Here is a 14,564-nt window from a genome sequence, read left to right as displayed (position 1 = left end):
GCAAATATTTTACGAAAAATTCTGTTAAGTATAATCAATTTGTATTCAATATTTGAAATTTATCATTAAATTTTTTCATTATATTATCGTGTATTCTTCTTTTATAAATTCACGAAAATCATTTGAACACTTGTATGCATTTACTAAACATAATGAATGTTTGAAGAGACGTAGTATATGTAACAAGAGAGCAATCTTAAGTTTATATAAGTAAAATCGGAAAATAATTCAATGATATATGTAATATGTACAGTATGCTTGAAGAATATAGAAACAAATCGTGCGAGTGCTAGTATATTTAATGGAATATGGTCTTAGAACTATTATAATAGCAAAGAATAAGTCAACATGTTGAAATTCTTTTACATTCTAATTTATGGTGTCTGCGATTTTTATATATTATTATTGTAGTATATCGTAGTATGGTGTAGTATGTAGTATGTTAGAGTTCGTAGTAGAGTTATTAGAAGAGAGCTGTGAAGAAGGAAGTTGTTAGTTGTAATTGTGTTGTTAGTTGTAATCGTGTTGTTAGTTATAATTGTGTTATTAGTTGTAGTTGTAAAAGTTTAGCTGATATATATATATATATATCTATATTCGTAGTCTTTACCGTCACCGCACATTGTATTATTATTTTATGTTTAATAAATAGTTTTATATATTATTTAACACCCACCCCTATCTCTACATTATTATTACTGATAACCCTAGTATAACACCGATACTGAATACGAGGAAAACTTAATGTTATTAAAATTACGTTATGCGAGGTACAGATTATGCTAACAGAACAGAATGTGAGGTTAGAAGTAAGATTCCAAATTTAGGGTTTTAGAAACGATCTTTCAGAGAAAATATTTTTAAACAAAGTATATATATTTATTTATTTTAAGTACGTATATAAATCAAAACGTGTACCACGCAATAAACTTTTGGTAAAAATAAAAATTGCAAAGATTGGCAACTTTATATCGCGTTAGAGTGTCGATTGCGAGCGAGGAATGATTCTAGGAATGTGCTCGAAGGTTTGGAATACATAGAGTTATGGGGCGAGGTTGCGCGTTATGCCTGCGAAGTGACTGATCGAGGTAGAGTTTAGAAAAAGAGAAAACGCGTAAGATTCGAGAAGCGTGTAAAGAATGCTTTCATCTTTCGAACCTTCTCCCACAAACAGGTGGGATTTAAATAAAAATAATTCCTATAATATCGTTTCAGGCATTCCAATTTGTCATTTGTACATTTCACTCGTCAGAATCACGTACTAGCGTAAAATTAACAATCGACCAATTAAAAGAAATTACATGGTGATCGTAAAATGTGACAATTTGAAAAGCTCAACGGAGATGTAAATACAGTGGAAGCTGACAACTTGCAGCATGTGATAGGTACACGCAGAGGGCATCGCGCGATGGAATGATCATCGAGCTGTCGAACAATATCGAATATTAATATTTCCTGCGAAACTTCATATCCCTACGCGGAGAAGGCGAATTCAACGGTCGCTTTCAGGCTATAAAGCTTTGGGTCGGAAGTTCTGTTATTGACTGATAGCCTGTCATCCCGATAACTGCGTCCCGTGTAAATAATTTATCGCGACGGGAACCAAAATGGAGGAAACGAAGCGGCATCAGCATTGATACTGCGCGGCGCCGCACGATTTTCATCCCCGGGAATTGACGTTTCGTCAATAAACTTCCTTTACCGCCACTTGGACCAACCTCCTGTGATTCTCTTCTACCGTTTCTCTCTCTTTTCCCCTTATCTATCTATTCACCTGTCCGTCTCCTTCTCGCTCGTTCGTTGATTCAGATTTTGCAGGCTCGTAAAGCGGCCGTGCACGAAGCATCGCTCGTACGTATCCGTTTACCTTGATCCTTTTAATTATCGAACTTGTCCCTGTGAAAAGCGGATGCCGTTCTCCCAGGCAGATGTATCGTACAATTCAGTTACGCTTCCTCTGCGGAAACACTTACGATAATGCACGCACTCTTTATCAACGCGATATAACTCGTCCGCGGTAGATATATGCACCTTCCATGTACCTTTGTGAGCGAGACGATCCGAGACTACTAGTCGAACGTAAAGGAAATGCGAACAGAGAAGGAAGACGCGAGTAACATCGTTTGCGATGTAGGTATTCTCTTGGCTCCTTTGTTTATTCGCTTGAAATTCTCGTTTTAAACGAACGGCTTTTCGTTCCGGGCTTACTATTTGATCATTAGGAGAGCGAGAGATAGAACGATGCGAAATATGGTTCATTTTGCGGTTCATCGTTGAGCGGCAAACATTTTTCAGCAATGTTCTCTTGTTTCGAAGTACACAGAAAGGGCAGCTTCGAGAAGAACGTAATTAAAAGTTTACCGTTGCCACCTGGCTGTACCGGTTTCCTTCAAAGAACGATATAAAATTGTATGGAGGAAGAGATGGGGAGGTTTCATAAAGAATATTGATCCAGAAAGAAAATGACTTTGGGAACGTTTGTCGGAATACGAGTAAATTTACTCTCGTAATATGTAACTCGAGGAGAAGAGGGCTTCCGCGAGATGAACGTAATCAGTGAAAACATGAATAACTTCTATTTAGTCGAGAACTTTTTAACATAAATATGTTACAACGAGAGATGTTACTTCTATTCAGTAGGTAAGTGATTTTTAAAGTACGTAGGGGGTAAAATAGGCGAGCATATTTTGTACAGAAATTTGTTGAAAATTTGTTAGAGAAATTGATCTCAAAAAATAATCCTGATATATTTGACAAAGTATTGAGATAAATTAACGTTTTTATAACTCTGCATTCATTAACTTCTTTATAAGAATTAGAACTTACTATTTTAATTCTGGACTACTCCACTAATCAAAGTAGTTAATTTCAGATTCCTGTGATTATTAAAAACTTGTTGCAGTTCTTGGTAAAGTTAATGTCGATTTTTATTGAAATAGAAACGTAATTATACATGGTATCCTTCGCAATTACCTTCCTTAATTGTAACTATATAAAATATACGATGTAAATAATTTATGAGATATCATTGCACTAATATACTGCAAAAGGAATTTTTAAAGTTTCTTAGAAATGGAGTTTTTGAGGTCATTGAAACGTTTTTCCATACAAGCGTATATTTTGATGTCGAAATACGTTTAATTTTTATTTTTTGAGTCAGTGGTTACTTCGATGTATGTAATATCATTAGAAATATCTATACATATTTTGATATCAGCTACACGATACAGCAGAGAAAAATATATACTGATATAGAAAGAGATATCAGTAACTCTAAAAACTTTAAAAAAATGAGTTTAGTGCAAAATCTTTTTTGCGGTACATTAGTGCTTTGGTATCATATAATTTGGTATTATATAAATATACCATATATCATTACGATTGAAGAAGATATTTAGATAGTTATCTTTATGTGGAATACTCTGTACTTGCATAATTGCCTTCATCATAATACTTCGATTGTTATATGTGTATATTTTTATGTTATTATGCATAAATATGTTATTTTATATGTATAATATTTATATTTGCATTATGGTTCGGTGATTCCGTATATACAAGGTGTCCTTTCAACGATAGTACAACGGGAAATGGGGTGATTCTATATGTAGAAGTAATTGAGAAAAGAAATCAAATTTTCTGATTCGAAGCTTCGTTTTCGAGAAAATGTATAATAATATGACAATCTATTTCAGCTATAATTACACGTATACCCGTGTTAATATGCATACAGTTTTACATTTGTCTTTGCAGCTATAATTCCGTACTACATTTATATCTATTTAACCTGACTTAATTGGAGAAGATTCGTATTCCATCCGCAAGGAGGAATTTTCAGATAATTATTATTTCAGACTTTATTATCATTTACTATTTAATCAGTAAATACTATTTAATTAGTAAATAATACTCCTCGAGCAACTAAAATTCTTCACCTTCTGAAAACCGTTAAATGATATAAAATGGTAAACCGAATATTTGACACGGATAGCGTTACCAGTAAGCACATAATTTGGAATATCCTGTCTCACGGCTATCAAACACAGCCATAGACTGCAATGGGATATCACAATGGAACTTCAATCACAGTCGATTTACCTCAAATTAAGAGTCTTTTTAGCGCTCGTCATGCGCATTCGCCTATCTGCTCACACGGAAAGCCATTCTTTTCCATTCTACTATCTTCTAGAAAGTTAGTTTAGAGTTAAAGCAACCAATCATCAGTTGCCGTCGTTCATCAAGATTTATTAGAACCAATTCGGTGCCTGCTTTGGCTGTTCATAAATTAAAAGTCGAAGTAGTACTCATCGATACTTATTAAGATCTGTCTAATATAGTCTATCACGTGTTACTCTCAACGCTATCATTATAACGATATTATTATTATCCAACAGTTTTTCTTGAAAGTACGTTCTTTAATTCATATATATATATATGTGTGTGTGTGTGTGTGTGTGTGTGTGTGTGTGTGTGTGTGTGTGTGTGTGTGTGTGTGTGTGTGTGTGTGTGTGCGCGCGCGCGCGTGTGTGTGTGTACAGTCATGTTCTGGTAATGGATTCCCAGGCAAAAAGAACTCTAATTACACATGATACTTACTAAGATTTATTCATTATAACCCATTATATAGGTATTAGTTTGGTACTGTCATTAAGACGATATTATTATTTTCGATTATTTCCTTTTATTTATCTAGAAATTTTTTGGGTTTAGTGTTTCGAGACGAAGAAGGCTATAATTCTACAGATAATTTATCGCCTTTTCTCACTGACCAGATTAATACGGACTCTTCCGTATGCTTCTAACACGTGTTAGCGATACTATTCTAGACCTCTGAGCTGTAAATTATTTTTATATTTTAAAGTGGGACGAGAAACATCCTTTCTCTCATATCCAGCTACTAAAAGGACACTACACTATTTACTCTCCTCTGTCCTGAATAGTTAAACTGCTAAATAGTTAAATTGCTTTTAGTTTCAATTCACTCATAGTTATCTTTACTTTACGAACATCCCGTGTTACCAAAATAATCGTCTATTCTTAATTTATTTGCCATGCGGTACTTCTGAAATGGTCACGGAATCGTTGAGATAAATCCGTGCCACTTATTTCTGAGCAATGTCATCTATTATTACGAAATATTTTATAAGACGCGTTTCACCAGACCAGGATAATCGTGTAAGAGATCAAAGCAAACTTCCACGACTTCGAATTTTCCAACGTCGTAATAAAATTTTCTAAAAGACAAGTTACTCTGGGATAAAAATCATTCCACGAGATAATGCCATTTCTCGCAGACATTTTATACGTTGCTGCATATATCTCTCGAAGCAATTAACAATTTCCACGTGATTTAAATACGATTACCAACAAACTACGCGAGCACTTTTCAAATTAAAGTAAAATATGAAATTCCATCTCCTCGCAATAAATGCAACAATCTCGCGCGTTCATGTTCGAGAGAAATATCGTAGGATTAGAAAAAATATAAGAGAATTATAAAGAAGGGTGAAGAAATTATCGCAGAGTTGTTCCCAAAAAAGGTCTCTCGAGAGTGCCACGGTACTTGGGCATAAAGAATGAAAGTGGCAGAAAAAAACGCGAGTTTAATACTCTCGAGAGAATTAGCGAGTGAAGTCCGTGTTCCGTGAAGTATGCAAAACTTTTGGAAAAGCAGCGGCAACAGCCCGAAGGAAGCATCGACGAAGGATGGAATTTGATACGCAATCTCTCGCCCGGCTATACAATCTGGGTCGGTAGTCGGAATAAACAAAAGTTTACGAAGCTGCCGACTTTAATAACATTACGTAAGTTAAAGGACTGCCGGATATTGTTCCGACGAAAAATAATAAGAGCTGGGAAGCCAGAACGATAGAGCACGATAATACGGTGTTACGTGGGCGAACTTAATATCGGGGTGAATCGTAGAGGAAATCGAGTCTTACCGTTTCCTTCTTGCTTCTGGCCGTGTCGAGGGTCGTCTGGAACCAGGACCATTGGTTGAAAGGGTCCTGCGTGTTGTCGATCATGCTCCTTCCGGAGCGATGCAGCGTACGATTGTCGTCCGTCTTTAGCCACAAGTTCGTGTTGAGGAAAATGATTCGATACTTCTCCGAGCGTTGCTCTATCGTGTAATATCCGGCTGTAACAAGTGCACCGAATCGTCGGATGAGTTGGAGCCGGCAGTTTATGCGGAATACGCCCGCTTTTTTCCTTTCCGCGATCTCCTTTCGCAATTCACTCGGATCGCCGCTGTTATTGGACTTTTATTGAAACGACGGAAGCAGCAAGTGGATGGTATAGGGAAGAATTGTTCAAGGAAGAAATTTTTGTTTGCTCCAGCAGCGAGCTTGAATTTTATTCGTTCGCGTGTTCGTAAAAATTCGAGTGGGTATACGGCTCGCGGATATGGTGGCTGATTGAAGCCAAAGTGGAATGCTCTGTGTTGGGCGAGAAGTATCGAAGAGGTATTGATTTTCAGTGTAAGTAATGAATTTGAATAGGTTTGTACGGGTTATTAGAGGGATTGATCGGTGAATGAGATCGTTGCCAGGGTAAAAGTGTATTGTACCGTTGGACTGAAGTTGTTGTTGATCGTGTGCTGTGTAAATTAGCTTTTTTGTTCGGCTCTGAATAGTAAAAACAGAAAGGAGCAGCGGAAGGTATAAATATAACGAGCATTAATATTTGGTAGAGAGAGAAATAGCGAGGTAAGGGTACTAAAACGAAATAGATGCAGGTTTACTGACAAGAGTTAACAAACAAGCACTCGCTTAATAGATTTAAATACAAATACGTTCAAAATTACTTTATGTGCTGAGATATATATAAATTTCAGATATATAGTAGATGTAGCGTGAATTTTCTAAATCAATATTTGCAGCGGTAATAATTGGAACATGGCATCAAATAGGTTTGGAACTTCGGGAAATTTTGAAAGACTATAATATAACCATTCGCTTTGAAAATAAAATCTAGTCATTTCGAATGAATAATGGCTGCAGGTATTGAACAATCAAAGCGAAATATTTTGATCTTATTAGAAATCAGAATCATTGGAAAAAATAATTTGAAGTACCGGTTGAGCATCACGTACAATAGTTATCGAATTCAGAAATTCTTCGACAACTTATTAAAATATAACGAAAACCTTGAAAACCTTCGTTATAGAGATTTGATTTCTTCGATTTGATATTAATTATGACTCTCGTAAAATATATTACCTTGAAGAAAAGATACATTCCCGATAGGAAGTATATTTCTCAACTCTTGTCAGTAATTATGCTTTCTCGCGTACGAAGTATTCTAACCTCTAAAATGGAAACAAAAAGGAAAAAACAAGTAATCTTCGAAATTCGTGATAAACTTAAAATGCACGTATGATTTCGTTCGCATTTCTTTCCTTTTTGAACTACTTCAAACGCAAACAGAGAAACGAAGGTAACTAAAACGGAGAAGTAGTGTTCTTCTATCGAAATTACTAAAATAACCGATCCATCGGAGACGTACGCTTCCTCGAAAGATCCAGTCTTAAGAGTGCGTACCCTGCTTTCGATTTAATCCGATTTCCGAATGGTTCGCCATCGTAAAACGCTTGGCATCGGGAAATATCTTTCGGCGGGATGTAAAAGCCGGAGAGGAGCAGTAAAGAGAAGGAGAAGAGAGCGAAAACACGAAAACACTTGGACGTACGTACCGCTTTTAAAGGTATCCAAAGCCTCCTGCGGCAGCCATTGCTTCCAGAGCTCGGCGTGCTGCGAGAAGCTCACCCCAATGTCGTCGTGTCCGAGCGCCGGAAACACAAATTGTTCCTTAAACGTGCGAGACAACAGTTCGGTCAAATTCCGCAAACACTGCAGACGCAACTCGGCGCTCATGTTAGTAAAGCGCGTCAGCGCGTCACTGCAAGTAGTTACAGGCTCGTTAGTGTGTGCTGGTTACATACGGCTGGGCAGGACCCGCGAGAATTACTACGATTCCGCTGGTAAACACGAAGAAACGACACTTCGCGAAACGTGTACGAATGCACGCGCCACGCTGTAATCGATCATCTTTACATTTCGAACTGCATGCGGTTAAAAAACAAGCGAAATCGTGAGATAAAATTCTTTCTACATATATCTGTATATTTCATTCCTTATAATTCATTCCTGTTAATTTTTGTCTCCTTTTCACTTTTCGCTTCCATTTTGAGAAACATATGGAAGTGTTTTCTTTATGTCATTTGATTATTTTCAAAGGATTTATTTTCTAATTGACTCTTCTACTTTCTACTTCTTACTTTCGTATTAAAACTACCAACAATTTATTTACACCTAACCAAACCCTAAGTTGAAGTATAAAAGTGCGGATAGTAATATATAAATAAAATAAGTTTGAAGTAATAAGAAAAGAAATTAATATTTAAGTTTCAAGAGAAAACGTGAAATAAAAGAAACTGACAGTCGTGCAATTTTGTGAATATAATATATTTTGTGAAATATTTTGAAAATAGTAACAGATATCTCTTTCTTGTTCATTGCATTTCATATAAATTGCAGGTTTCACTATTCCAATCTTTCTACAAACATATTTCTTGCAATTGAAACACATTTTGGTGACTCCATTATAATATATATGTGTATATCTTTGTATATTAGTAGTAGATGGAACTCAATTTATATATATAGCATAGTATAGTATAGTACAGTATATATAAAAATTAACTATGTGTATGTTATAAGAAAAATTGTGAAGTCAGCAGACAGAATTAATAATGTTAAATACAGAATTTTAAATTAACAGTTAAGAAACGACTATTTGATTGGCTATGACAAGTGTAATACTAAAAGATTAATGTAAATTCTGATTATGAGTGTGAAAAGGATGTATAGAGACATAGCGTGTATTTTGTTGTATTCTAAATTGTAGCAATTTTTATGACTAATATTTCGAATCGTTTAACGTTTTAACATTTTTTAACAAAATTTGAGGAAAGCTTCAATACGTAACGAACAAAAGAATTTTGTTACTTTTCTTTAAATATTTTTAAAATATAAATAGAGTTACATGTGTCACAGCTTTGAAGTTTTAAACTATCGATTGGACATTTTTTCCTCGAGGAAAAGCTCACACACATACTCATTCGTTCCTTCTTGGAATATTCGCTAATGGACGGAAAGGAAATACGACGTGATTTTTTATTTTCAATTTTTCATTTTGCAGAAGGAATTTCGTGGCATCAGTTATTCGAAACACTGTTTAAAGCTGCATAAGTACATCTACTGTCCTTGGCAACGAAATACTCATAACCTCCCTTGTCATTGGTAACAAGCTGCCAATATTATTTTGCCCAATATTAATTTGTCCAAAGCTGCCCAATATTAATTGGTAACAAGCTGCTCAATCTCATAATTTCAATTTCTTTTGTCTGTGTTTCTTGGCTTAAGTATTATTCAAAAGCATTAAAGGGTACTAAGTATTAAAGACTAGTAGTGGTAACTTATTTCTGTCCTGAACCCAAGATAATGTATACAACAAATTCTTATAATAGAAAATGTCAAACTGAATAAAATGTTTATTAAATTATATTAGAAGCTGATATCAATTAAAAATACAGAAGATTAATCAATGTGTTACTCTTCTTCGTAATTTGTTTAGTAACTTTAACGTTTTGTAAATTTGAATTTGAATTTGCGACTTTCCAATTTACTCCATATAATATTATTTAATATATTCAGTATAATGTACTTTTAGTCGATAAAATTTATTTATTTAATTTATGTAAAAGGTGACTATTTACTACTATTTACTATTATTTATATTTATATACTTCAGTATATCTATGTATATGTACATATACTAACATATTTTATTTCATATACCTGTATGCATGAGCAATTGTACAAAAAGTATAATATATAATACATATTTATATTTATATGTAGCGTTCAATCCATTGAATTTCTCGAATTGTCAAGAACGCATCATGCGCAAACTTAATATTGCGCGATTAGTTTAGATTTTTACGGATCGCGAGTGTAATTAAAGGTGTATTATTTATTTTTTACTTGTTTGTGGTTTTTTATTGTAACTAAACTATACAATAATTAAATATGAAATGTTAGTTGAGTATCGTCTCGAAGACGCCTTTACAATATTTATGATGTTTCGGTGACGAGTGTCGAATACGTACTGATTTTTGCTTCCTGTAATGTCTATTCGTGTTCTGTTCCATGTTTTCTCGAGTTTGTTTTGATTGGTATAGATTAGATGTTAATGTGGAAAACATAGAGCTTTTTGATTGGACGTGGGTGTATCGGATGGACTTTTGGTTGAGAAGTGGGAAAATGTGAAGGTACCTTTCGGTGGTCAATGACGTGAATTATAAGTAGGTGTCCGTGGTCCATGTGGTGGTGGATAGGTGCACGTGGGTCTAATCTGTCGGTTCTGGTAGTTGCAAATTTTTTGCACTTTTGTATTTAGATATATGACTTCTAAGCTTCGGAGTTGCAGTCGTAGTACAAAATAATAAAGCGTTGTAGTAAAATTAAATAGTAAAGTAAGCTCTACATCCTAGCGATGTCTTCCCCTGCGTTTTGTCTTTTGTCCCCTTTTTGTCTTTTGTCTCCTAAACAGGCCATTTCTAATCCTTCGCCCGTTCAATATAGATCTATACAGTTTTTCCACCGTTTCCACTGACTACTATTTCTTTGCGCTATAACTCCTTTAATATAAAGTCCTTGAAATTATCGAAAATTAAAATTAAAGTTATGCTATAAACACTGCCCCTGGGCTGGAACATAATACAATATTAACTTTGCTACCTAATAAATAAATAAACATATTTTACTTAATTATAGAGTATATAAAAATAAACTATTAGTAACATATTACACGATTAATATACAATAAAGTATTGAAATTAAAAACAAGCACCTTCACAAATAATATTTAAATAAGAAACTTTATTTAGCCGTGTTAGCACTAATCATTTTATTCGGTCCTCAGACAGCACGAAAATGAAATGGTTTAAAATTAGAGAATTGATATCTATTCAATCATCGTCACAAATTAATAGTTAATATTTAATCTAGCTCTATTGCTGTCACAATTTTCACTTTACTCTCGCCGTTTATGTAATCATATCAGGAATCTTCATTAATCATGTGAGGATTGGAAATAAATAAAGAGCCTTTAAGCAAAGAAGAGTCAGAAAGACGTTCATTATACATTCATTCTCGGCCTCATATTTTTAAAAATTCACTCTATAATTTATCTCGAGTACAAATCATTATACAAGCGAATGGATATTGACTTTTAAAAATAGAAAAGGTCAGAAGCGAAGAATTTGGCAACCTTCGAAAATTATTGAAGAAATCAATTCTGAAATATCGTTGAGTAACATTTACATATTTAAAACGCTGAATCGATAAAAAAAAGTACTTTAATGATATAAATTAGTTTTTGCTGAATTTAAGCTTTACGTGAAAAAATTGTATTCCAAACTTTCGATTTATCTTTATACGAGGCATCTCATCTTGTTTGTTCGATGAACCTCATCTTACGAACCTCAGCTTTGCGCGTAAGTGTATGCATACAGAGCGGATACCTAAAACCGATTTTCTTGAAAATTAAGTTTTAGATGAACAGACATTATTCTACGTTTTTTATTTATTTCTATACGAAGAGTTACGTTTTAGTTGCTTGTATGGTACATTCAGGTATATTCTATATATTAACATACTATACACCGACTAGATTTGAGGTAATAAAATTATTAATTAAGCATAAATATTTAAAACAACATATACTAAAAATTTTGTATGTGTTTACATAATACTATGTAGTACCTATATATTATATTTCTGGAAAATGTAATGTATCTTTATTGATTGTCAAAATGAATGCTAACAAAGAAAAAAGGAAATGATCACAAGTGCCTAAAGACGTTGAAAATATATTTACTTATTGGGATACTGGATCAGTGTAGAATTTCAATGTCCGTACATTAAAGACGGACAAATTTACAATTCATTGGTTAAAGTATGTACACTTATACAGAAAAGTATTTGAACGATTTCATTTGTTACTTTCAACTACTGAAATGTACATACATATGTATAAGTTATACTGAAATGTTTTGAACGATAAGATACACGAAATAAGAAGGAAATTCCAAGCTTATATTGGTAAAATAAAAAAATAACTTAACAGTGTAGAGGTAGCCTTCCTATAACACGATAGATAGGTTCCCAGAAAATTCCGTGTTGTGTGAAACCGCGTTGTATGAGACCTAGACGCAGTACAAAAAGGGGGGTTACATTCCGAAAACTTACTAAAAATAAATTTTTTTTAAAGTCTACATAACAACTTAATTTTTATTAAAAATATAAATGTATGTACATCACAAAACAAAAAAGACAAAAATATTATTTTAATTTAATGCAACTTTAATTTAATAAATTTCTTCGTCGTCACTGGTCATGTAGAAGTACAGTGCTGTACAAAGGTTTTTGCAATTTTTTTATTGTGTTAGAGCGAAACCGTGTTATAGAATGCCGTGTTATAGAAGGGTTCCCGCAATTTATGAATCGTGTTATAGTGATACCGTGTTATAGGGTGCCGTGTTGTAGGAGGGCTACCTGTATATGATATTTACGGTATATTTATATTTAATAGTACGAATCATTCTGACGCTTGTGTATTCAATGAAAAATGGTCTTGAAGCTCTTATAAGTAAGAAAATATGAGTCAACATTATTTTGGAACTTATTTTTTAACTTATTTTTATTCTGAAACTATCATTTTTTGAAACTTATTTCAAATTTAATACGCATATAACCGTTGTTAAAACGGGTATATGTGAATGTCTAGGTATTCTCGTGCCTGAGTGTACATATGCTTAGTGGTTTGCGGTTACAAAGACTTGTAAAAAGTGGGTTGTGAAAGGGAAAGCAAGAGTCAATAAAGACACCGCGCAGACGTAGCAAAAAGAAAGTACTCGATGATACAGGAAGTCTACCGAGAAGGTCCATATTTGGGTATAAGCGAGTGAGGGTGCATGCATGAGAATATGAGGGTGGAAAAGAACAATGTCGTTTCCTTATACTTGAGCGTCGTTTATGTCGTTAGAGCACTGCTGTTTGGAGGATTGTCCTTTGAATTGAGATTGTCATTGGAGTTGTTGAGGAAGGCTTTCGTGCTCCCTAGTAGAGCGAGAGAGCGAGTGAGCAAAAGAGGAGAGAGAAGGTTGATCTTACATTCTTGCTGTACATTCTATTCCCAGTATGAAAATCAGATTTAACTGTCATTTGCCAATAAACCTTTATTCGTGTTAATTAGTGAACTGTTATAATCAGAAAGGAATTACAAAGGGATACCAACACATTATGTATATACACGTAAGTAATTTTTCGCATAATTGAATGCTTAACAGATTGTTAACGAGAGACGTGAATCGACATCTTTTGATTTTCAAATGATAACGGAAGACGACGATCCATATCATGTATCCAAACTTTATGCAATATCTTATAAGAAATAAAAATTAATTACATTTAAATAAATAAATAAAAAGAGCATTGAAAATCGTTTATTAAATGTAACATATGTTTAAATTAAATGATAATAAACCATTATATTTAATCTGAAATGTTATATAAATCTTTTATTAAATATTCAAAACGTAATAAATGTGCAGCGTAAATATATTGAATGTAACACAAATATTTTATTAGAAATGTCGATAGATGTAGCAAATGTTGAAAATGATAGTAAAAGTGGTAATAATGACACAGTGAATAGTAATGCTTTTTTCTTATAATAAAGGGATTACAATTTCAGAAATAGCAAAGTGTATGAATTAAAACTCATACAGTTCATAGTTTTCCATTAATGATCTATTAAGCGTCTCGAATTTTTCTCTATTCTTAAGAACTCTTTTATTGTTACGCTTCTATTCTTATTTAACTCGAGAAACTTTAACTCCACATTAATGTTTATTACAAAGCAAGCGAATCTACAATTTAAGTAATTAAATTCCAAGCACGAAATCGTTAGAGTTAATTGAAGTGTTCAAAACCGGATACGATAAATCCAAGAGAGTGTCTCGAGAAACCGTTGATGTCGCATGTGCACACATACGGCTTCCACTTAATGCTTAGCTCACACCTGGTAACCTGACGTTTTAACTTCGATTTACTAAAACGCTTCGGACAAATTCTTGCGAACGAAACCCCAGAAATTGTTAAAAAGTGAACAATCATAGGTATTCTTCATGCAACACAGGTTCACAAAATGGAAAATCTTTATATAAAACGCCACCAAATGAGAATTTTCAATTGCAATTATCGTCATTTCATATTTTTTCATTCATGTATATTATCTTAAATTTGTGTATATTTTACATTTTAATTGTTGAATATCGAAATCTTTTATTCATATTTGATTCATGCATTATTAACCCTTTGCACTCGACGATTTTTTGGCTAAAGAAGAGTAGAAATTCAAAGATTCTCTACTAAAAAACTGACGATACCTATTTAAGCAGTAAATAAAGAATATTATAATAATGGAATTGTAGAATT

At 33.5% G+C, this 14,564-nt stretch overlaps 1 protein-coding gene across 1 annotated transcript in view; it reads right to left on the bottom strand.

Annotated features, from left to right (window-relative positions):
- LOC108547994 (acid sphingomyelinase-like phosphodiesterase 3a) overlaps nucleotides 1-14,564 on the bottom strand; it is a 103,845-nt gene that overhangs the window by 58,105 nt on the left and 31,176 nt on the right. The window contains exons 5-6 of the mRNA XM_017900746.1: nucleotides 7,694-7,899; nucleotides 5,943-6,139 (exon numbers count right to left, since the gene is read on the bottom strand). Coding sequence (XP_017756235.1) covers nucleotides 5,943-6,139; nucleotides 7,694-7,899 — 403 coding nt within the window. The remainder of the gene's footprint in view (nucleotides 1-5,942; nucleotides 6,140-7,693; nucleotides 7,900-14,564) is intronic.

Source organism: Eufriesea mexicana, unplaced genomic scaffold, assembly GCF_001483705.2.
Source record: "Eufriesea mexicana isolate 0111107269 unplaced genomic scaffold, ASM148370v2 scaffold1357, whole genome shotgun sequence".
NCBI classification, from domain to species: domain Eukaryota; kingdom Metazoa; phylum Arthropoda; class Insecta; order Hymenoptera; family Apidae; genus Eufriesea; species Eufriesea mexicana.
The sequence above is the reverse complement of the archived record's forward strand: the minus strand, read 5'-3'. Positions and strand labels throughout refer to the sequence as shown.